Below are 23737 nucleotides of genomic sequence, written 5' to 3'. Positions count from 1 at the left end.
GAGTGGCCGACCTCATCCAAAATGACCATTTGTTCTCAGTTTCTGGTGGAATTATTGTAAGTGTGTGTTCTTTACCACAATTTCGGCAGGCCTTACTGAGCTCTCTGACAACCAGCAGTCCATTGATATGGAGAGGAGCAAGTCGCCCACCTCAGGTAGCACACTCACACACACACACACACACCACACACACACACACACATGCACGCACACTGCAGCACTGCATTCTGATGCTATTGTTCCGATCCCTGCAGCACACGGACCCCTCACACTTCACCAGCTTGTCTTCACTAGTTATGAATGGCTGTTGGACAATTCAAATCCTGTCTGATGTGTTAAAACGGAACATTTATCTTGCGTGTCAGTCCACATGTAGTTTTCTCTTTCCTCCTTCTAGACCTTTTCACAACAGCCATTTTGGTGTGATGGTGATTACCCACTGATCGCAATTAAGTTATTTCTGAAACAAGATTAGAAGAGTTTCGACTGATTGCATTTATATTTTTAGACTCATGAATATTTTATACCGCCGTAGGTCGATGGAACACGAAGAGAGCGAGATGAGTGCTAGACTGCGTGTTTACAGTGTTTCCAGGTGATGTAGGAGGTCAACGAGGACTGAAAATGCACAATAAAGCACAAAGGAGATGAAAGAGTAAGACTATAGACATGCAGGAGTGGAGCTTGTGTGGGTGGAACTGGGGCAGCTGAAAAGTCAGATTGTTTGTGAGTGTGAAGCCGGAGTCAGAAATGTGCAATGGAGTAAGACGAGGAGATTTCCCAGCAGGGACTTTTGAGTCTGTTGTAAGAAAACGCTTTATTTCAGCAAATGTTAAACTCCAAGAGCGAAAAAGCGTGTCTGTGTGTGTGTGTGTTTGTGTGTGTATGTAAGTTAGTGCAAAGATACTGCCAAGCCTGCAAGCTGTGTCCACAACATCCTGTCTGCTTTTGGGGGCTTTATTGTATTTTACAGATCTATTAAGTGATAACAGTTTCACTGCTGTTCTTCCATATATGCAGGAGATCAGGCAGAAGATTATCTCTAGAATAATGTCAGTACTGTTTATGTTTACATTTGTCCCCACAATTACATTTCTGCTTAAAACTAGCTTGTTGCAATATCACCCCCTGCTAACCAATTAGCCAAAAATGACTAATGTTTGCCTGGATGGCTAATTTGTACATTTCATGTCGTGTTTGATGTGAGATTAAAGGGGCAGCATCTTGCTGATTATCTGCACATAATGTGTGCTGAACAGATGGACAATGATTATGTTCTTGAACAGAAGGAGTGGAAAAAAAGTCACCTTCAGGACCGGAAAATATGGCCGGTAACATGGAGAGAGTGTGAACATGTATCTGTCGTGTTGAGGGAAAGAGCTAGAAAACTGCTGCATACTGTTGCTATACCTACAAAAAGAAGCAGCGTGACAGAAAATAATTCAAAGTGTCTTCAAAACATCTGCGTTAACAGAAGGCCAGGTCACCCTGTTTGTTTTCCATGACTCCAATCTACCAGCCTTCCTGTGAGCCGTGGTGGGAGGTGCGTAAAAGTAACAGAACCAGGTCAAAATGACCTCACTTGTCTTATTAGAATGGCATTCAGCGATTTGATACAAAATAAGTTCTGGTCATCCTGCCCTCGCAGGCTTGTTTTGTGCTAATTACATCGAGGCCAGACAGGAAGAATTATGGAAAACATCGGGCGTCTGATTCAGTTTAACATTTCTGCAGATAATAGGGAAGATTGGCAGAGGTGCAATATTGTTTGAATTATAGATTCATAGCTGCAATCCGGCTGGAAAAGCAGCAGAGGTTAACAGCGGTGTGACGCTATAGGAAATGTCAGCCTAAAAAGTGTCCAGCAGGAGTGATGTAAGACACGTTTAAACTGATTCTTGCTGGTGACAAATGAGGAGGAGCAGCTCGGCTGCGCTTATTAGGTTAGGAATTCATGGATCCCTTGTTGACTATGAGCTGTTCAGGCCGGCCGCTTCTCTCCTGCACATCGGGTGTGTTCTTGTCTTTATGCCAACAGCAGGTTGCTTATTAGGAGGGTACCCATTGTCCTGGTTCCCCCTGTTTGTCCAAGCTCCCCTGTGCAGATTGTCGTCTTATTTTTGCTCATTTATAGCCTGTCTTCTTTCTCTCTTGAGACATTGTAATTGCCCATTTCCTGCTCTGAATCTGGTCACCTTTGTCATCTGGACTCCCAGTGCCCACTTTCTTTTTTAGGTCTCAGAGACTGCTATGTGGGTTCGGGATGTCTTTTTATGTGCCACTCTGAGAGCTCCGTGACTCATGTGTCAAGGTTTACTTGACCAGGTCCATTCTGAAATGGACTAACAAGCCGAGGTGGCAGTGATCGGTGCCTGACCCTGCTGGTTATATTTAGCACCGAGCACTTGATGGGAGACGGGGAGGAGGTGAGGACCGAAAAAGTTCGCCGTGTGCTGAACTGATGTCACCTGCTCTGCCTCGTGCACCTCGAAATGGCTGATGGTGCCATTCATTCACCTAATGATACATGTGCTGATAGGACCCTCGGCGTGCACTAGATGCTTTTGTCTAGTATTTGGATTGCTTTGGTAAACGGTAGTTAAAGAGACCTGAAAACAAGTTTTAAAAAGAAAACCTCTCTGGTTTATTCGGTGTTAAAGTGTTTTCAAAATATCCGGTGACCGTCCACCATGGCGTGACCCGGGGCTGCACCATGGTCAGTCGCTGAAGCAACAACCAAAGATTACAGAGGTCTAGGTGAGCAATTTACGGAGGACAATATAGGGTCGGCGGCTGGCTTTGGTCCTGATGATACGTTGCACCCTATACTTTTGGAAATCAAATTGTGGTCGCATTTCCGCGCATATCCTGGAGAGCGCCACCAGCCAGTACAGCCACTAAATATGGAGAACGGTCCACTCTGGCGTGTTGAGTAGCTGTTCACATGTGATTGTGGCAACAGTAAAACTCGCCGTTCTCCAGGTTTCTGCTGTGCACAGTTTTACCTCCTGCCAGACAATAAATTGCAGAACAACAACTGCAATTGTTATAGAATCGCTGTGTCGCTCATGATTGTAATGTTCTCGTTTGCAGCATCAAACTGACTGGGTGAAAAACAAACTTATTATTGTTGGTTTCATTTTCCCTCCCTTCTACCTGCAAGTCCTTATTGCTCCACTGTTTCTGCCTTTCTGTTGCCCTTAAAAGTCTGTCTGTTCTGTTGGATCTCCTGTTCCAGTTCATTATCCAACCTCCCTTCACAATGACCCGCGCGTGCTGCCAGAGCCGGTGGCCAGTCTGAGAGCCAGCCACTGCAGTCCAGTCTTTTACTTACTGGACAATGGTAAGAGGAGGAATATGTCGGCTCTCGGCCTCCACGTCATCATCTGCTTTATTCATCGTGGGATTATTGCTTTAACCTTTAACCTTTGGACAGGTGATGGTTCAGTGTTGCCCCATGCATGCCAGCTGTACATTCCCACATCCTGAAAAAGAGATTACGGAGGAGCTTTTTGTGGCAGGTGTGGGGTGGCCGGAAGGTTTTTGGAAGTAATGAAGAGAAAATTGGTCCGAGGGGCTTATTTGTTTCTCCACACGTTTCCAAAGTCAGTCGCCGTCGACGTGCCCATCGACCACCTTGCTTGCATTGCAAACCTGCCGAAACCGACCGTCCAGCCTGTCTTTCGCTGCTTTGGCGATGCGATCCATGCGTGTGTGCAGATGGCTGCCGCCGTTGTTTGTCTGCCCCAGACTGTCCGCAGGGGGTGTGACATCGTCCGCTGCATGTGGCAGATCATGGCTGCGGGGCCGGAGGAAGGAGGGATTGTGTTCCAGATGAGTACTTTTCGTCCTCAGCCGTCTCCGACTAAAAGGCTTCTTTAACAGTCTGTGGCAGAAGTGTCTGTCTGAGAACCTCATGGTGTTGTCATCCGAGCTAACATTAATCTCATCAGTCTGCATGACGCTGGCTTTGGGCAGAGGCGCCCGATCATGACAACACGCTTTGCCTATTTATCTGTCGAAGGCACCATGGAGTCCAACTATAGACCCGTTTGTGACCTCGGCACTGGTCCTGAAACATGCTTCAATGCCAAATTCTGCCCAACCTGGCAAATGCTTCCAATACAATGAGAAACAACAGCAGCAATAAATCCGAATGCCAAATACCCACAAAATCATTTCAGCCCCTGCACAAAAGATCCCAAACGACGACTCCATATGTCTTTAAAAAACATCGGAATTCTTCACAGGAAGGTTTTAATCAGTTTTCGACACCTCCATGACACTGGAAGGGTCATGTGACTGAATCATGGAGCGACGTTGGGACTCCTGAGCTCATAAAAGGGTCGATCTCGGGTGAAACTGTGGAAACAAGAGGAATATATGTGTCGTGTTTAGTCACAGGATGATGGTGCTGCTGGGTCGCGGTCAGGTTGCACAGCTTTGAAAGGTGGGATCATCTATATTCCACACACAGCAGAAAGACCATTTTGGTCTGAGGAGCGTTTCCTGAGTGTTTATGTATTTGCAGAGATGTGTTTTGGAGCAGTCTTCAACATTATATTTCACATTTTCTTTATCGCTGTAGGAGCGTTTGGACATCTTTACTCACAGGAGGACACAGAGAACCCATCTAAGCTCTCATTACTGCATCTCAACCATTTTGATTGCTTCGTTGGGGGGGGGGTATCTGTTGATTGTTACTATGACTTTTCTCCAATCAAAATTTGATCATTGGCTGTGTAAACTGTTTTATATTAGTCCTGTCTTCTCTCTGTGTTACGGGTTAAAGCGGACACCTTCCTAGGTTTTTGAATTCACGGCCATGTTTGTTTTTCTCGTGCTGACCAAGTGTCCCGTACGCGCCTCATCTCTCCCAATCCCAGTCAAACATCCAGCGGAAAGAATCAATGAATTATTATTGCCTTCTGTTAGAGGGGGAAACTGGACCATTGCATCTCAAGTTCAACCTAAGTTGTCAACTTCCTGCAAAATGCTTGCAAAATGTTTTTCTCAGTTCTTTTGTCGGCACCAGTGTCAGACTGTGACACACCTGTTTATTTGTGTTTCCATGTCAGACATCCCAGGCCATAGATAACCTGATTTGAATGCAACATTTCAGCTCTTCTCCCAATCAGATCTGGTTCATTAATGGTTTAATGCTGCTTCCACCACAACATGACTGGAATTTACCAAAATGTTACACAACGCCCAGAAGGTCACCTCTATACCTACAGTGACCCTGTTGGTATACTTGGCCTGGGACACCATTTGGGCATGCCTTCTAGAAATATGCATGCTGTGTGCAACTGCACCAGTTTGCATGTTGTGTTGTTTTTCATTTGGTTTATTTATTTTTAGCTTTAGCTTTTTTGTAAACCTTTTTCATTGTTTCATTGTTTACTTTCACCTTTTGATTTATTTTCTTTTTCTTCTTTTTTTTATTATTTGAAGGGATTAACTGGTGCTGTGTTTCCTATTCTTTTGTTTCAGTAAAGGGGCCGGGCAGAAAGTTAAGTCTGCCAACAGATCTTAAGACTGATCTTGGTACGGTAGGCGAAAGCCAGCAGTTTCCACTTGATTTCCTTTGAGTCATTAACTTTCTGCCTTTGTCACATTTTCGAGGCTTTTATGTTGCTTTTCTTCCTTTTGAGCGTTCTTTTTTCTTTCAAACCTTCTTCTTTCAGTTTCCTCGTCACTCTTTACTCCCTGATCTTTTTCTTTTTAACCTCCTAACCTTCTTTCTACGCGTGTTTATCCTCCCTCCACATTTTGCAAGTGTTTATAAAGGTGATTTCCTCATGCGCATATTTAAACCGGAGGTTCTCTCTCACATCGCCATGATCGGACCATCCTCTGAGTTACACGACTTCTCCTCCATTGACAGGCTTGCTCACGTGGTTGGCTGGCTCGCTGCTCCCATGATTCTGATTGGTCCATTTCTCTCTTAAACAGTCTTTCTCCTCCGTTTTGAAGGAACGCGTGTTCCTCCATGCTTCTCTAACTGTTCCACAAACACATCTTGATCTCAGGTTTCCCTTTTGCTTTGCTCCTGCAACGTCACACATGCTGCTCCTTCAAAAATCTGCTTCTTTAACACAAACGCGTGAGGGGTTAACACTCAGTGGCCTTTCTTTACCCCACCATATTTTGATATCTGTGTGTGTGTGTGTGTGCATGTGTGTGCGTGCGTGATTATGTGCATTGTACTGGTTTCCTGCAGATTTTCTTCATTTCTGTTTGAAATCTACAAAAAAAGGTCAACTAAAACCATGAGACAGATCTAGGACGATGCTGTCATGTGACTGGCGTTGCTCCAGGTTGACCCTGGATGAGCGGTTCTCAATTCCGTCCTTCTGGCTGCGACGCTGGACTTTCACGTGAACTGGGTGGCACCCCGGAGTGATGTTTGTCATGACGGCTTTGTGTCACGTTGGGCATCAGGTGGTCCCCACAGACACAGACAGCACACAGCCTTTGTTAGTCGGCGATGAGAACTATACACCGATCCTACCCCCCCACCTAGACCAAACACACTTATTGCTAAATGATCTTTTACTTTTTGACTATAATCATGATAAGTCGTGCTTTTTATATCAAGTACACAAACTAAAGCGGGCACCCACTCCACGTAATGCTGTGCTTTTTTGTCTTTGTAATGGGTTTTATTAAAAGGAATGATTACATCATCAGTAGTGGGATGGGGGGGGGGGGTTCAGGTGAGGTCCAACTCCAGCTTGTAGCAAATCCTTCCTGACAGGCCTGTGTAGCTGATTGTGAGGTTCTTTTACCTCAGAACAGGAGTCAATGTTGGAGTTATGTCATCCTTTTCTGTTCCGTTGACCTTCACTCCGTTTCACGCAGCTTCCGATTTGCTTTCAGTTTTTCTAGAAATTTTATAATTTAAAACAACAACAAAACAAAAGGGTTAAATACAAATTGGAGATGAAACCAGCCTGTTTGTTTTCCTTTTCTCTCTGATTTACTGGCACACTCCGGATGAAGCCTTTGCATTCTCTCTTCTCGTCCCTCTTGCATCTCGTTCTACCTGCACATACTTTAAACACTCTCCAGCCTTTTGTCACCTACTTTCTCTTTTTCTTTCTGTACCATTTTTTTTTGTTCCCTGTTTGGACATTTTTCAGCGTTAGCTTGCTTCAGTTACACTGCCAGAAATGGTCCATCTTCGTAAGAATCGTAACAAGTTATAGTACTATTATTTCTCAGTCATTCAATACCGTGTCCAAATGAGGTGAGAAACCTGCACCAGTTTCGCACGAATTGTGTTACTTTCCCAGATTTTGCTGCTTGTTATGAGTCTTAAAAAGATGGATCTTGCCGCAGTGTAACAGAATATGGACAAAGTTCCCTCCTTGAATTTTTTGCTAATGCTTTGCCGTTGTTACAGATCATGTCAATGGACATTGCACTAGCCCCACCTCCCAGCCGTGCACGGCGGGGAAACCTCGCGTCCCGATGGGTCCCGAGGGGCCACGGCTTACCCGCAGAGGCCCTGGCCGACCGCCCTTCCGCAAGGCCCAGTCCGCCGCTTGCATGGAGATCTCTTTGCCTGTGTCCCACACTGAAGGTGTGTGCTTGACCTCCCAGTTCCCCTCCCCTAATTCTCTTTAACCTACCTTTCCACCTAACAAGTGCATGCCCTTCTCTCACCCCGGGGTAAGTTGATTCAAGCCCGATACATTAATAACACCTACATGCAAACTGATGCTAATGCAAGTTAGCGCGATGCTACATTGAAGTAACAACGCCCCACCACAAATAAGTCACTGACTCTCACGACGATGTATCTGTGAAGTTTTATGATGTGGAGCTGGAAATGAGAGTGTTTCATGTAGTCTGCCAGCTTGCATTAGCATCACATGACAGTATTTGGACTACAGGTTCTGCTCCCCTTAAATGCAAGAATCTGCCCTTGCATTTTATCCCTACTGCTGCTTGTACTGACTCAGGCCTGCTGAAGGTTGGTTGTTATATATTATACATGTTTCTTTTTATTTCTTCCTTGTTTTCTCTCTTTTTCTTTTAAAAAGAATTTGCAATCTATTTAATGTATTTATTAAATAGGTTTTTTTGTGGGTTTTCTCACCATTTCTGCCATTGATTAATTTATTTATTGTGACCTATTTTTATGTAGTGTGGCCACACCTCCTGGTTTTCTCATAATCCACAAAAGTTTAAGTGAGGGAGATGTTTACTTTGTTTTATTTTGCATCATGTAATGCTTCTGTTGGTGTGATAGCTTCTTTTTTTTTAAATACCGGTAGTCCTTTTCAGCAGTGTGTGTGTGTGTGTGTGTAGAATAAGCCTGCGCCTGGAAGAAAACCATTTTTAGAAAGACGTCAGCTTGTTTTTCCTCATGGTTTCGGCTTGTTTGGCATCTGGGTTCTTGTCTTACACCAAAAGGACCTGCTGTCAGTTGCGGCGTTAAAGTGGGACTCTTGGAAGCATAAAAACAGATGTGACACATAAATTTTGCATCGCACGGGGGAAGTTTGAAATCTCGCATTAGTCCGTCACGGCCGGATGACGGCCATTGAGGCAGGCCTGCAATTGTCTTAACAACCTCCTCGAGATGACACCCACCACCCTTTTGTTCGAGGAAGACTTGGCATTTGTCTTTTTAAAAACATCAGTTGTGGAGGGACGTTTGCCGCCCCGTGGTCGTGACGGATGATCGGCCCTGTTGTCCCTCTGCTCTGCCATGCTCGTGTGAGACGTTCAGGGATGTCTGGGCTCCGTGGTTTCAGCGCTCTTTATCCTGCCTGCGCTTGCGTCCAGGTGCGTGCACAACAAAGCTGCCGTCAGGTCACAAAACGTTAGTCCCAGGCACCATGACAGCTCCCAAAATGTCACACTTACTGACGCCGCCCGTGCGTGCACCTCGGACGAGATGCACGCACAGCAAACTTGCTCTGCAATATTCGGCGTGCAGAACTCTTCAGTACTTTGGCTTCCTTGTGACCCGCTTTTGCTGATTTCTGCCCGACACTGAAGGAGGTTCTTCATTAGCAGAACCTGAAGGTTTTATTAAAGCCGCCGCTGCAGCGAGCACCATGAGATGGATTCACGGCAGGAACTGCTCTTTCCTCCGGTTGATTAAGTGCATTTATCATAGAAGAACTGAACAAAAACAGCAACGACATTGATTAAAGAAAGTTTGAAAGAATAAGCCAAAAAAAAGAGTCTCCTAAAAAAGCAGAGAGAAAAATGTTCCTTGCTGAGCAAATGTTGCTATCAGGAGAGAAAACATGAGAGCAGCTGCGTTACACACATCTGTGTGTTACCTGTTCACGCCTGCCTCCTGGTGTAACATGTGTGTGTGTTGTTGTCTCAGTTTTCTTTGCTGGTTCTGGTCTACGCGTTGGGTTGCTTCGTTTCCACAGCTCGCTCCTGGTTCCCTATACGTTCCCTCACTCTGGCGCCATTGTGTAGCACTTGAAACGGGGGTTGCCGCAGCGAGGAGCCAGCGGGATGACTGGGATAATTAAAGGTCAACAAGCGGGGCAAAAGATGAGGCTGGTGATAATGAGGACGGTGCGCCGGATGAGGGGAAAACGCTGAAACACACCCTGAAAGAAGCAAAATTCTATAGCTTCTAGGGCGCGATAAACATTGGGGGCAGTATTGTAGACTGATATTATTGATTTACAGTCCCCACGTTGTATCGCTTCAATTATTCAGAGTTGTTTTAAAGTGTTCCGTGGAAACTTTCAATAGAAAAATGGCGCAGTGTAATGTATTGTTTCTGAATTCCCAAACACAGCGTTGATGTGCCTTTAAACACGGCTCATAGCTGTATAGTCTGGCCAGCTTATGGATTTTTCTTAAATCTCTGTTGGTCTGTACGTCTGTGTGCATTTGCATGTTCTAATCCTGGCACTTTGTCTGCCTCACCACTTCAAATTGTCTGCCTTCCGTTATCACCTTCCCGCTCCCCGCTCCGCCTGCCCGTATCTCCCTGAAAGCGCCCTGCAGGGGTGCCCGTGTCCCGCTAGAGTACCACTGTGCCAGACTTTCATTAGCCAGCACCCCAACGGGTCTGTCACACAGCATAAACCCTCTTCAGTGACACGCCGCCGCCAAAAAAAAAGGAACTGCCGCCTGGATTCACGGAGACATTTGTATTCGTGACCAGTTGTCACGATTCAATAACAGCACCTGTTTCCAACATATATTATAAGCTTTTGACATATATTATTGCTGCACACCTCTATATTTGTCGCCTGCTATATGCTCCAAAATGTCCCTGGAAAAGGCGCCATCTGGCTGGTGGCTTATGTTTCTACCTGTCAGCATTAGTCAGACCTGCCCACGCCCATCCACGGAATGCTCCTTTTCCTCTTCAGCCCAGCAGACACGGTGTCCCTGATTCACATGAAAGGATGACATCAAAGTCACGGAAGCCTTCATTTGCTTTTTACGGCCGCCGTGACACGCCGGGCGACACTACATACAGCCGCTCCTGGTCGGTGGGAGGTCGCAGCGCTGGTTTCCCATCTCGCCCTTTGTCCTGCTTTGATCTTTGTCCTGATTTTTCTGAATCTTTTGATGGACAGTGGATGAAGAATCTCCTCGCTACAATGATCTGATGCTGTTGGAGTATTTGTCAAATTCGGCCTTTCAAACGTCTGAACAAATCTCATGAAAAGATTTACACTCCAGTTAGGTTTCAGAAGAGAACAGCGGCCCCTCGCTGCGCTGACGTGATTCCAGATTTAGCAGGGAGGAAGACTCTGATTAAGATGGTAATTGGATTTTTTTTAAATATTGACGCAAGACTGCGCAGAATTCATCGGAAGTGATTCCAATTGAGTTTATTGTTGCAGAGACGACTTCACAATAACAGAAATACTGATGCTGCTCACTTAGCGACTAATGTATTTTAGCTTCTTTGGGGTTTTTTTGTTTGTTTTCTGTTGATGGGGAGACCAGGACACGAGCAGCGATCCGCTGATCTCGCCTGCACTCATTTGCAGGTGGTGTTTTGAGGAAAGGTGGATAAGGGAGCAGAGGTCGTGTGGCCACCAGAAACACAGAGGAGCATTCTTTCTCTGTCTCAGTATATATTTGTTGACCCTCCACACTCAGCTGCCTCTCTCTCTCTCTCTCTCTCTTCCCTTTTCTCTCACTCTGCTGTTCATCTGTCTGTCACGTCTGTTTTCTCGGCGCTGCACTTGTATGTGTTGCTCTGGGTCATGCTGGGGTTGGTTATATGGGGTTCATGAGTAGGTTATGCATCCAGGAGGGCAATGCTTCAGCAGTTACATGGAGTCACTATGTACTCCCACGATGAGCACCACACCAGCGCCTCCTACTGCTGGAGTGAAAGAGGTAAGGGGGCTTCGGCCACAATCCCATCAACAGCTGTCCTGCTGATTATTACACGTCCGTCCATCAGTCAGTATGTCAGTCCGTCCTGTGGCCCTGTTCCATGTAAAAGCGTGCCGTTGAGCGGCATCCAGGAGGGCGGGGTGGGGGTGGGCGGGGCAGGGTGTCATTTTTTAATATTTTTAGCATAAATCACCCCAAAATGCACACACGACAGAGCTGTCACAGTTTTATTTTGCCCAGCTCACTTCACGTGCTGGATTTTGCACCCATCTGTTACATAAATCTGCACTCTGGGTTACATTAGGATGGGAATGAAGCGCCGCACATTTTCTGATCCTGAATAATTCAGAAACGCAGCAATACTGAAATACTTTTATGATGGAGGCCTTAAGTACACAATGGACGACCAGAACAGGCATCACTTAGAGGTTTTTTTAATTTATAAATAGTGCACCTATCAGTGTGGGTGTAGGTGTGTGTTTGTGTGTGTGTGTGTGTGTGTTTGAGTGTGTGTGAGTGTTTAGGTGTCAAATTCATGCTGTTTATTTAAATGTTTAGGCTGAACTGGATAAGGTGTGTGTGTGTGTGTGTGTGTGTGTGTGTGTGTGTGTGTTGTGTGTGTGTGTGTGTGCGTGCGTGCGTGTGTGTGTGTGTGTGTGTGTGTGTGTGTGCAGGTTTTGTTTCCGTCTGCAGATGTCCCCTCTGTAATGGCCATTTTGTTCCATACTGATATTTTCCAGTTGCATTTGTGTTTCACCTGACATTTAATCTGCAGACCTGCTAAATGTGAGCATATTTACTACATTTACTGCCATCCTCGACCACCTTTAGCCTCACTTTGCCCTTTTTTCTTTGCCACCATCGATCCTCTCGCCCCTCCGTGCTTTCTCATTCCCCCACACATCTTGCTGTATCCCCCACACCTCTCCCGCCACGGCTCCCCGTCTCCACCCCACCCCCTCTGCGGCCCCTCTCCTCCATCATTGTTCCCACCTGTCGTGCTCCTGCCGCCGCAGAAAGTCGAGAAAACTCCTTCAGCCGCTCGCGCAGCTCCAGCGTGTCCAGCATCGACCGGGATACCAAAGAGGCAATCACCACGCTGCAGTTCGGGGAGTCCTACGGCCGCAAAGGGGACGTCGTGCCCACCCCCTGCCTGTGGGTGGGCACCAGTTTAGGCGTGGTCCTACTCTTCCCGATGTCCATTCCCACTGACGAGGACGAGAGGATGGAGGAGCCGGTGACGATTGGCCCCAGCGGTAGGTCCCAGTCACGGACTGTATTGGCGGGTTATTTAGAATTCAGGGTTTTATTCTAATGTTATTTGCTTTAGAGACGTTTTTGCCGTCCATCAACGATAAATCATCCTGCCCTGATATCGAGCTACACCTGTTGTTGCAGCAGAACAGTGAATCAAACCTCCAAAATAGTGTATAAACTCCCCAGATGTTTGATTTTCAGTCCTCATTAATCTTGCCATCCGCCGCCACAATCAGGCCATAAACCTGCCATCAGCAGTCGTTTCATTGTGTCTTTCTTGATTTGTTATGATAATGGCTTCTGCTCTACTGTAATTTCCTCTGATTAAATGTCATCAATGAAGAAAAAAATTAATTTGGCCGCATTGTTCTCAGTTCCCCGGTTGTATAACTGTCACAAACCCTCTGGAGTCCCTCTGAATGGCTGCTCTATTTTCTAAATGGGAAACAGTCATTTGCTCCATCGAATCCCGACGTCCTGTTAAATTCGTGGTTTCATTCACCAAACTACACGGACGTCTAAAGAAACGCACCCTGACAACCTGCTTCCATTCCCTGCACGATAAAACGCGTAAAGATGGGCGTTTGCAGGCGTTTGACAGTATATTTGGAGCTGCTAAATGCTCCACTTCTGTGTTTGAAAGGAAGAGTTTTCGCTCCGCAGCCGCCAGCAGATCCTTATTATGATCATCTTCTTTCTCACAACCCACCAGTTTGGTGGAGTTCTGGACAAAGAAGCATTTACTCTCCGCTCGGGTCCACCTGCCGTGGCCGCCCCCTCCTGAGACAGACGTGTGAAGTAATTGAATATCGATGCGACGTGAAGGTCATTTCTCAACGGCTTTGACGCTTCGCTGCGTGTCGCTAGTTTCTGCCCCGGTCCGTCTCCGAACCTTGTTTTGGGCCGACCGAGGCTCCTGTCACGTACGATCAAGTATTGAGCACCTTGAGTGATCGTGACAGGAGATCGTGCAGCCTTGTGGCGTGAACCAAACCCAGCTGCTCCAACGTGATCCATCACGTCCGCGGAACGTGGAAACAGCGTTTATCCGTGGTTATGACAGAAAGACAGACGTTTGCCTCACCTTTGCCCTCTTTGCTCCCAGGGGCCGTCCTTATGCTGAAAGGCTCCGTGCTCCGTTTTGGCTTCTTGGACTGCGCGGGGGCGCTCATCCAAGGCCCCTACGAGATTTGGCGGGACCCCAATGCCCCCGAGGATCCCGACAGACCGCGGAAGCGCAAGCTGGTCCACTTCTCGCCGTCATCCTCTCAGGACACCAGCGGAGACGGACATCTTGCCGTGGTGTGCTCGGAACGACAGGCCAAAGTCTTCCTGATGCCCTCGCAGGCTTGCCTCTTTGTCCACAACATCACCGAGTCGTCCTTTGTGCTGAGAGCTGACGTGGTCACCGTCTACAACAGCGTGTGTTTGGCGTGTTTCTGTGCTAATGGACACGTCATGACGCTCAGGTATCGGCTCCAATTACCACCTTTATGTCTTTACTCAATTTAATGTTTAAATCAATTTAAGTTGATTAAATTTACCTGGAATTCACTTCACAAATATTTGTGTTTAATTAGCGCATTTGTGTCCAATTTATGGTGCAAACTGACTCTTCTATTATTTTGGGGGAATTTACATGTAGCATTTGTGTAAATTCGAGTGTGATTGCATTTACAGATTTAACAACTGTCATTTTCTTGTGATTCTACTCACAGTTTGCCGAGTTTAAGACCGCTGATGGACATAAATTACCTGCCACTGACAGACATGCGCATCGCAAGAACCTTTTGCTTCACCAATGGGGGTCAGGCATTGTACCTCAGCTCCCCAACAGAGATTCAGAGAATTACGTACAGCCAGGAGATGTGTGACAACCTGCAGGTCAGAACTGCAGCTCTTTTTAGCAGCATATCTTCACACGCATGCTGCCCGTCAATTATTTTCATACATTAATTTCCCCCACGAATGCAGGGTGGGATGAGACAGCTACACTGACCATGTGGCTGTGTCATATTTTGGTATTTGCGCAGTAGGCACCATTATCCCCACCCTCTGTCAGGCCTTAGAAGGAAAATGTCACACTTGTCACGGATGGCTTGACCTCCTCCAGCTTGATTGCGTGGAGTCACGAGAATATACATATTCACAGGTGTCTATTTTTAAAAAGTCACCACAGCACCGGTGACAAGAGACACGTTGCAAAATGACGCTGCGTTAGTGCCCTCTACAGGCAGTAGCGGGTACTAGAACGTGTCAGAACAGTCATAGCAAACATCTGGTGGTGGAGATTCAGTATGAATTGGTAAATAATGGCCTGTTTTCCTATTACAGGAGATGCTTGGAGAGTTGTTTACCCCAATCGAGACGCCAGAAGCGCAGAACAGGGGCTTTCTAAAGGGCTTCTTTGGAGGAAATGCAAATACCTTCGACAGAGAAGAGCTCTGTGCGTTTCCTAGATTTTGTTTCATGTATATTATTGGGTTGCATGCAAATCTGTGATATAAAATGCAAAGTGTCTTCCCACATGTGTCTTTTCTTAATCTTTTTTTTTTTTAATTAAACAACTTGTCTGCAGTTGGTGAGGCGGCTGCCGGGAAGGCTTCTCGTAGTCTTGCCCAACACATCCCCGGGCAGGCTGGGGTGGAAGGTATGAAGGTGGCAGCCAGCGGAGCAGTGGGTGAGCTGGCACGGGCCCGCATCGCTCTGGACGAGAGAGGTCAGAGGCTGGGGGAGCTGGAGGAAAGAACCGCTCTAATGATGACCAGTGCAGAGACCTTCTCCAAACATGCTCATGAGGTATACATCAACAAATTTGGATTTTAGTACACTCTTTTTGACACATTTGACATAAAAATATAAGAATGCATCTACATGACACTACAATATAACATTAATTTAATAGAGTCGCCTTGTGTACTTGCGCTTTCTACCAGAAGAGGGAGACAGAGTACCAGTTTATTCCCTATATTGGCGCCCGTGTGTATGAGTAAGAATTATGCTCTCCTGTAACAAAAGGAAGAATGACAGTCCACTCTTGACCCTTTTTTAAGTCACAAGTTGTCACTGGTTTGTTCTTTCCTTTTGCAGCTGATGCTAAAGTGCAAGGACAAGAAGTGGTACCAGTTCTAACAGCCAGACACACCGATGAGACAACTGCAGGGACCCTGATGCCAGGACTTTCACTCTACAAACGACAGCAGTTCTATGAGAGACTCAAGAGTGACTTTGTCTTTTACAGCTTCCAGACTGGCTGTTTTTACAGCGTTTGGTGAACGGCGAGGGCGGCTAGTCTCACGTAGAGACCTGAAGAGAAACAGTGGCGAAAGATGAAGATGGAACAGGGAATTTCCAACATGTCAGAATGTGTGAAAGAGTGTGTGGTTGAAACATCTGAACCTCACTGTGTAGATACTCGAAAGCAAAGAAACCAACGAGAAATGCATGAAACTACAATGGATGACTACTAAAACTATCCAACTGCCATATTAAAAAGCAGCATGCTACTTTAACAGCAAGTACACACAAATTTTATTTATTGGTGTAAACCAAGAAGAGAGACTCTGAAAAAGTTTTATATTTTTTAAAACACTGACTGAATAAAAAAAAAATTATATTAAAAAGGGAAATATATACCTGCAATTGCTATAAAGCCAAAACTTGTTTTGTTAGCCTGTTCTTTCTTTCTTTCTCTTTCTTTCTTTCTTTCTTTCTTTCTTTCTTTCTTTCTTTTTCTTTCTTTCTTTCTTTCTTTCTTTCTTTCTTTTTCTTTCTTTCTTTCTTTCTTCTTTCTTTCTTTCTTCTTTCTTTCTTTCTTCTTTCTTTCTTCTTTCTTTCTTTCTTTCTTTCTTCTTCTTTCTTTCTTTCTTCTTTCTTCTTTCTTTCTTTCATTTTGGTTTTTTCTTAGTCTCAGTAGATATCTATAGATAGTTAGCTTTACAGACACATATTTAAATGACTGCTACAGCTGCATCCATACCACTTACTCTGGCCTTCACAGTGCAAACATATTCCAGTGAGATTGACACTTACCTCTGCACAGCCTGATCACGCTATGGTTTCGTTTTGAGTGCTTCTTCTTACTAAAGGCCTGATTTACAAGAAAACGTTCCCCCTACTCCAGTTTTAGAAGAGAAAGGAGTGATGAGAGGCATGTGCAAAGGCTAAAAGGGCATAAGACTGGATCCGCAGTGTGTTGGTGTGTTAATATGTCTGACCTGAAGCTATCACTGCTCATTATGTGCCATAAAAATCAAGCTGAGTGAGCCTACTCTCTAACAAAGAGCTAAAGTGCTACTGAAACTTTGTTTCCTGTTTGATCACAAGGGATGCAATGTTGGAGCAAAGGGCCTTTATCGAGCAGTGTGTTCACATTATAAATACATATATATATATATAAATGTGAACAAGGGTGTTTTTGTTTGTTATCGCAGGGGCACATTTAAGACTTCAGCTGCCTTTGTCAGAGCTTAGTGACTGAGTGGACTGTGTGTAAGAGAGGGAGAGTCAACGTTTGTTAAATAATGGGACTCTTTCTGCACCAAAGCAATCAAAAGTGAAGGACGCCCTCCACCCCTGGTCTGTCAGGGGCCGTGTTTTCACTCCAAGCTGTTCTCTATTTGTGATCACAGATAATCCTTCAGAGATGGCCGCCGTCCCTGTGGGCGGGAAGACGGCGGCCATCCATTTACAATCGACGGCACATTCCGGAGAACTTACAGTATTTTTATTTTTCTCAGTGATGTTCAGACGTGAGTCAGTGAAGAAATTGTGTACGTGTGAAACATTTGCAATGGTTTCAACTGGAAGTGAATATAGATTTTTTATTTTAATTTTTCTTTTTCTATATTGTTCTTGATGACTATGATAACCTTTGTCGCAGTCCTGATATTTGGTGGTGACGGCCTCTCTCGCTCAAGGCTCTTGTGTGTTAAAAATCACTGATGTTTCATGATACATGGTTGTGTATCAACTTGTGATTGTGTTGTACATGTAAACGGGGTTGCCACCTGACGCTGGCAAACATCAGAGGAAGATATTTCGTACTCGTGTATGTGTCTCAACTTTGAATTGTTGAATCGGAGAGAAGGTTACTGATATCATCAAACTCCTTTATGCACACGAGCAGAATCCTGTATGAAGCACCGCACCTCGATCAGTTAATCACGCTTGAATCGATCGGCCTTCTGCCAAAACGTTATCCACTGTTGCCCAAAATTTGGAGTTTCAAAGCAGTGCTGCAAATGTTTCAAGAGTTACATGATTTTGAGTCCAAGATGTCAAAAAAAAGAAGAGGAAAAACGTTATCTCTGTACCGTCAATGATTTGTGTTCAGTGCAGTTATTTCAATGAGATAAACCACAAACACACAAACAAAAAAGTTACAAAAAAACCCACAAAACAAAAGTGTAAAAAAAAAAATCACTTCTACTGACAGGGTGTTTTGTTAGTATGTTTTTGGTTTGTACGTTTTTGGTTTTTATATTAATTGTACAGCTCAAACTTGAAAGTTGCAACGAGCAAAAAAAAAATAAAATAAAATGAAAAAACCCTATAAAATATACATATTATTTTTCTCGGTATATGTTGTACCTGTTACTGCTGGTACTGTATTTGGTATTCTGGCTCTGTCTAAACCATTGGAACTCTGTAGTTTGTCACACTGTAATATCCTGGAAAAAAATCTCTGGTTTTCTCTATGATGGCAGCAAAGTTTGTCTTCTTTAAATGGATTCTACCACTTTTCGTTCTTATTGATATTATACTAGTGTACTACAAATTACTTGGCAAAAAATACATAAAAAATATGTTGATGCAAAGCAAACTGAAATAAACATGGATTGATGTACACATTTCATTTGAGAGTGGTTTTCCTTGCTCCACTTTTCTTTTAGAAATGATGGCCGGTATATATTACACTGTTGATATACATCTAACTCTCAGAATTGTAAATTCATTCATCGACAGATACATTTTTTTGTGAAATGTGGCTTCAAATTCCTCAATCATCTGTAAATGACAATGTCAATTACCGATATTTTTATTTCTTATATTCACTGGATTCACATTACGCATATTTTCAGACGTAAGATTATTAAAAACCCATGATTGTTCGCTATGATCGAGGGGGAAAATTCAAATTGAAAAGGGAGATTATATTCCTCACGCTTTCACCACAAATTAACAGACCCCAACCCGCCGATGTCAGAGGTTGGACTTTTACTTTCACCCACTTCCGCTTTTCACTCGCCTCACTGTCCAATCATACGTCACATAGGCTGAAAACCGATGGCGGTTCTATCCAATGAAAATCATCTTCTGTGAACCTTTGACCAATCAAATCGCCGAGAGAGCCTTTCAAGTCCCGCCTCCTTCCCATTCAGAGAATAGTTTTCCCAAACTGTTACGAGCGTACTGCGACTAGCTAACGGCATTCAAGCAATATTTTTTCACGTTAACGTAGCCGCTCATATTGATTTTATATTTTGGAATGTAAATTTGAAATAGATAAAACAGGAACCGGCTCATAGTGAGGGCTTGTCTGTGCTCTGATGTCTGCGTAATTCCTGGAAGCCAGAGGATGGTAAACTTTGGCAGAGCGTGTGTGTAGGTGGAGGAGGCGACGCTCCAGAGGACGGTCATGTCTCTGCACATAAGCCTGCGTTTGCTGCTCTTGTTCTGCTTGGAGGGGTCCAGGCGTGGACAACCTGGAGCTCAGGCAGACGAGGTCCCCAGCGCGTCCAAAACCTTAGTCTGGGGACCGGGGCTCCATGCAAACATCGTTCTCCCAGCTCGGTTTTTCTACATCCAAGCAGTGGACAGCTCAGGGAGAAAGTGAGTATAGTAGTTACTAGGTTACTAGTCCATGGGTTAAAAAAGGCAAACGAATGTTGCATTTTTTCCCTAGTTTATAAGCCTTTGTAGTCACATGAGAATGTCGTTTTTTTCTTTTATACATATTCTACATAACAATCATTCCATTATAAACACACTATTTATCTTATGTAATTCTTTCATGAGGCACTCAAAATCTACAGTTTTAAAAAAATAACTTTTATAGATCTATCGCTGAAGCCTCAGTAAATCAACTGGCAGTTTAAACCTGCAAAAAGAGCAAAGCTGGGCCTCTACCTGGCCATAACGGGACAGGAAAATACTGAATTAAGAATTCTGTAAAGTAAAGTTCTGTACTCATGCTTTATGGGGTTATATTTTTAAGCTGCAGGTCTCCATAGGTCCGATGCAGAAACCCAACCTTTGCTTCGTGCGAACACGGGACAATTACTGGTGTTGTAAAATAGAAGGTGAGCACCAGGAGGTTGCAGGACTACAAAGTGAAAACTGTAGTAAATCTACAGCAGCTGCCCAATCCTGAGAGAGCAGCCGTAAAGTTCTGCCCTCCGGGAAGACGACGTAGACCAGCTCCAGTAACCCCTTTTCATTTAAGAAAAAAAACTCCAATGGGACCAAAGGTATCCCAGTCAATGTGCAGCTACTTGCCTTGTGTGTCCCTTTCACGCAAATCTCGTGTGTGAAGATGGATATCATGTTCTCTCTTCCATTCATGCACACAAAAACATGCCACCTTGTTGTTGTCTGCTTACACAAGATAGTAAAAGCACAACAATAGTAAGAAGTCTTGGATTATCTGAGTGAATAACGCAGAGCTTGTTCCGATTTTAGCCTAAAGGTGCATATTCTATCCCATCTTTAGGATATGTTTAAATGTTTGCAAAGCATTTTTATGCACAATTTATGCATAAATGTGTCCAAAACAACCTCAGCAGAATGTACTCATGTGGGGGTGTGTAGTTAAAGATGAGCAGAATCAGCAAAGTGTTGCACTTAGCTGTTTATTCGCTGATAAATGTGAATTTGCTGTGTAGCTGCTTTGTCCCACTAATATGGGAGATGTTTGTTTCATATGATCTCCACCACAGCTTCACAACATCACCTGGTGAGAAAACCTTTGAGGTGAAAATAACCTCCCCGGGGGAGCATCTAACCAGGATTTGGCTGCAGGTCCTGGATCGTAAGGATGGCTCCTTTCTGGTCCGCTACAGGATGTATTCCACCTACCCAGAGATTCACATCCACATCCTGCTCAAAAACGAGCATGTCGCAAACTCCCCTTTCATTCTTGAAGGTTGAGAAAAAAAACCCCATATAACCACAAAACATTAAAAAAAATACCAACAGAATTTCATTCACTAGTTTTTCTTTTTTACAGGCCCAGTTTACCACGAGGGTTGTGACTGTCCCCAGCCCAGTGGTCCTGTTTGGGAGGCCCACATGCGCTGTCCCGACTCCTTCCCTCAGATAGACAGGGACCTGTCAGCGTTCCCTAATGTTGATCCCGATCGTATCGCGCAGGAGATCCCGCAGCGCTTTGGCCAACGCCAGAGCCTCTGCCACTACACAGTTAAAGACAATAAGGTATTTCAAGCATAAACACAATATGCAGTAATTATCACCCAAACAAGCTGTCTTTTATGACAATCCCCCAGGTTCTCTTTCAAATATCACAACCAAAGGCTAGTAAACTGGCAAAGAATGGGGTTTCACTTATTCACAAGAGTAATTAAGATCAGGTCATACAGAAGGTGGGGTCAGAGACCCCGAGGCTACTTCACACACCTGTAAATAAAGTCCGTCAGTCTTCTCAAAATATCACTACAGACGTCAGCGTGGCTTCCTGTACGTGCGAAGCTGCATTGTCCCAGCGAGGGTGTCACCTGGAGACGTCCATCAATGATTCAGTCGCAGGGATTAACGATCGCCAGATGGAAATCTGTCAGCAAGAATTTCGATAGGGGGGAAAAACCTTCATGATTGTTTTTGTTGTGTTTTGGATTTAAAATCGGATCTTCGAAGCATTAGACCGATGCCCCTCTCAACCAATAATGCTATCCAGAGCTCTCTAAATGGTTGTGTTGCACGAAGATAAATGGGGAATATAACATTTCGCCAGGAAAATACATTATTTCTATTTTTTGTGTTAATCCCTGCTGTTGTCAGTGATTTACTGAGCCATTGTGATTTACACCTTTATTATTTACAAAGCTTTATACATACATTCATGACCTACAACTACTGTGTAAAACTGCCTCTAAAGTTACCACCCTTGAAGGCCCGGCAGTCACATTTGCAGGTCCAGTTACGCCTGAATAACGGTGATGATGTCGCTTTACATTCTCTCCAGGTCTATGTGACTACATTTGGAGAGCATGTCGGGTTCAGGATATTCACGGATTCCATCCTGCTTTCACTCACAAGGAAGGTAAAACATTCAGGAACTCTTAACAACTTTAGTTGATCATTTTGCTGATGCAATATTATTTCAAGAGTGTTCAGTCATGTGAGTCTATTGCTGCTTCGGGTCTGTTTGCAGGTGTGGCTCCCTGATGTGGAGTTTTTTGTTAATCTGGGCGACTGGCCTCTGGAGAAGAGGAAGCTCACAGACAAAATCCATCCCATCTTTTCCTGGTGCGGCTCTAATAATACGCAGGACATCGTCATGCCGACCTACGACCTGACCGAGTCTGTCCTTGAGACCATGGGAAGGTACAAAATTCAGTGAAGCACAGTAGCATAATGAGCTCCAGCACCTCGAGTTTTCAGCATCTTTGTGCTTGGACCCCACAGAGTCAGCCTGGACATGACGTCGGTGCAGGCCAACACGGGCCCGCCGTGGGCAGAGAAAAACGCCACGGCCTTCTGGAGGGGCCGGGACAGCCGGCAGGAACGCCTGGAGCTCGTCAAGCTCTCCAGGGCTCACCCCGACATGATCGATGCGGCCTTCACCAACTTCTTCTTCTTCAAACATGACGAGAGCCTCTATGGACCGTTGGTCAAACATGTTTCATTCTTTGACTTCTTCAAGGTCAGAGAGGCTGGTTTCTTAACTCATCCATCAACTAGCATGTTCTTATAGACACTGCATAGAAGGGTGTTAGAACAGCCTTGCTGATTTCTGTTTCCCTCATGTGTCCATCCTCAGTATAAATACCAAATTAACATTGATGGCACCGTGGCTGCGTACCGACTTCCGTACCTGTTAGCAGGAGACAGTGTGGTTTTGAAGCAGGATTCTGGCTACTATGAGCATTTCTACAATGAGCTCCGGCCATGGGAGCACTACATCCCAGTCAGGGCGGACCTTGGAGACTTGCTGGACAAGATCCAGTGGGCTCGTAGCCACGATGAAGAAGTAAAAATTATGTTTGGCAGTAGTTGTTTATATTTTTATCGCTGTCATGTTTGCTGTGGAGAATATTGAATACTTGATTTTGCCCCATTTTAGGTGAAGAAAATTGCACTGGCAGGGCAGCAGTTTGCTCGAAATCATCTTATGGGAGACAAAATATTGTGTTACTACTACAAACTTTTCAAGGTAACGCTTCCAAAGTTGCAGAAACAACAGAGGCAGTAAAATCCACCAACTTTTGCTTTTGAAATGGTTTCCTATGTTGCCTTCATGTGATGTCACACTTTACCCACAATAATCTCTCCAATGTCTTCTTGTAGCAATATGCCCAACTGCAGATCACTGAGCCTCAGGTTCGCCTAGGAATGGAGCGGGTGGAACAGCCCACTGATGACTTATTCCCATGTTCCTGCCACAGGAAGAGGGTGAGGATTGCTCTTACCAAAGAGAGATGCGTTTTAGTCTATACACACTGATGTCACAGCTGTTTGTCATCACTGTGTTCTGAACCTTTTAACTAATGAATATTTGACTCTGTTTTTCCAGCTAAAAGATGAACTCTGATCATCAGTCCACCTTCAGCTGCCATAAATCTTCACATGGTGCCATTTTCTTCAAAATGAAATGTATTTTTTCTACTTTTAAATTATTGTATTTTTGTCGCTGTTTATTTTACTCACACATACATGCAAGCACTTCATAAATCAAGTACAACTTGCACAATTAGAACATTTATCATTTTTGTTCTGTTCATAAGGTAATATTAACAAGTACTACAGACAAAGCTACATGTACAAGCTGAGTTTTCAAGCATTCTCTGTGCTGATCTGTCATTTAATTTCCAAATGCTGTTCTGTTGCTGATCAAAATCCCTGGACTTAATAAAACTTTTCATCATGTGCTTTCGGTGTATTATCATGT

General features: G+C 44.6%; 2 protein-coding genes across 11 annotated transcripts in view; both read left to right on the top strand.

Annotated features, from left to right (window-relative positions):
• Positions 1 to 16251, top strand: part of stxbp5l (syntaxin binding protein 5L) — a 68059-nt gene extending 51808 nt beyond the window's left edge. For 2 of the 10 annotated variants that reach the window (XM_057033130.1, XM_057033112.1), the window contains 11 exons: positions 90 to 155; positions 3239 to 3343; positions 5494 to 5547; positions 7409 to 7588; positions 11251 to 11352; positions 12369 to 12608; positions 13715 to 14078; positions 14328 to 14493; positions 14944 to 15055; positions 15188 to 15408; positions 15700 to 16251. In XM_057033130.1, coding sequence (XP_056889110.1) covers positions 90 to 155; positions 3239 to 3343; positions 5494 to 5547; positions 7409 to 7588; positions 11251 to 11352; positions 12369 to 12608; positions 13715 to 14078; positions 14328 to 14493; positions 14944 to 15055; positions 15188 to 15408; positions 15700 to 15741 — 1652 coding nt within the window. In that variant the 3' untranslated portion in view covers positions 15742 to 16251. The remainder of the gene's footprint in view (positions 1 to 89; positions 156 to 3238; positions 3344 to 5493; positions 5548 to 7408; positions 7589 to 11250; positions 11353 to 12368; positions 12609 to 13714; positions 14079 to 14327; positions 14494 to 14943; positions 15056 to 15187; positions 15409 to 15699) is intronic. The other 8 variants (XM_057033168.1, XM_057033149.1, XM_057033179.1 and 5 more) reach the window with 5 other exon arrangements.
• A 2736-nt stretch (positions 16252 to 18987) lies between these two features.
• Positions 18988 to 23716, top strand: poglut2 (protein O-glucosyltransferase 2). Its single transcript, XM_057042964.1, has 10 exons — positions 18988 to 19443; positions 20550 to 20755; positions 20840 to 21045; positions 21812 to 21889; positions 22001 to 22173; positions 22255 to 22492; positions 22610 to 22819; positions 22913 to 23002; positions 23137 to 23241; positions 23363 to 23716. The coding sequence occupies exons 1-10, from the start codon at positions 19250 to 19252 to the stop codon at positions 23378 to 23380; spliced, it is 1518 nt and encodes a 505-aa protein (XP_056898944.1). The 5' UTR covers positions 18988 to 19249; the 3' UTR covers positions 23381 to 23716.
• Positions 23717 to 23737: the final 21 nt, after the last annotated feature.

This window comes from Takifugu flavidus, chromosome 1 (genome assembly GCF_003711565.1).
Source record: "Takifugu flavidus isolate HTHZ2018 chromosome 1, ASM371156v2, whole genome shotgun sequence".
In the NCBI taxonomy this organism is placed as follows: Eukaryota; Metazoa; Chordata; class Actinopteri; order Tetraodontiformes; family Tetraodontidae; genus Takifugu; species Takifugu flavidus.
The sequence above is the reverse complement of the archived record's forward strand: the minus strand, read 5'-3'. Positions and strand labels throughout refer to the sequence as shown.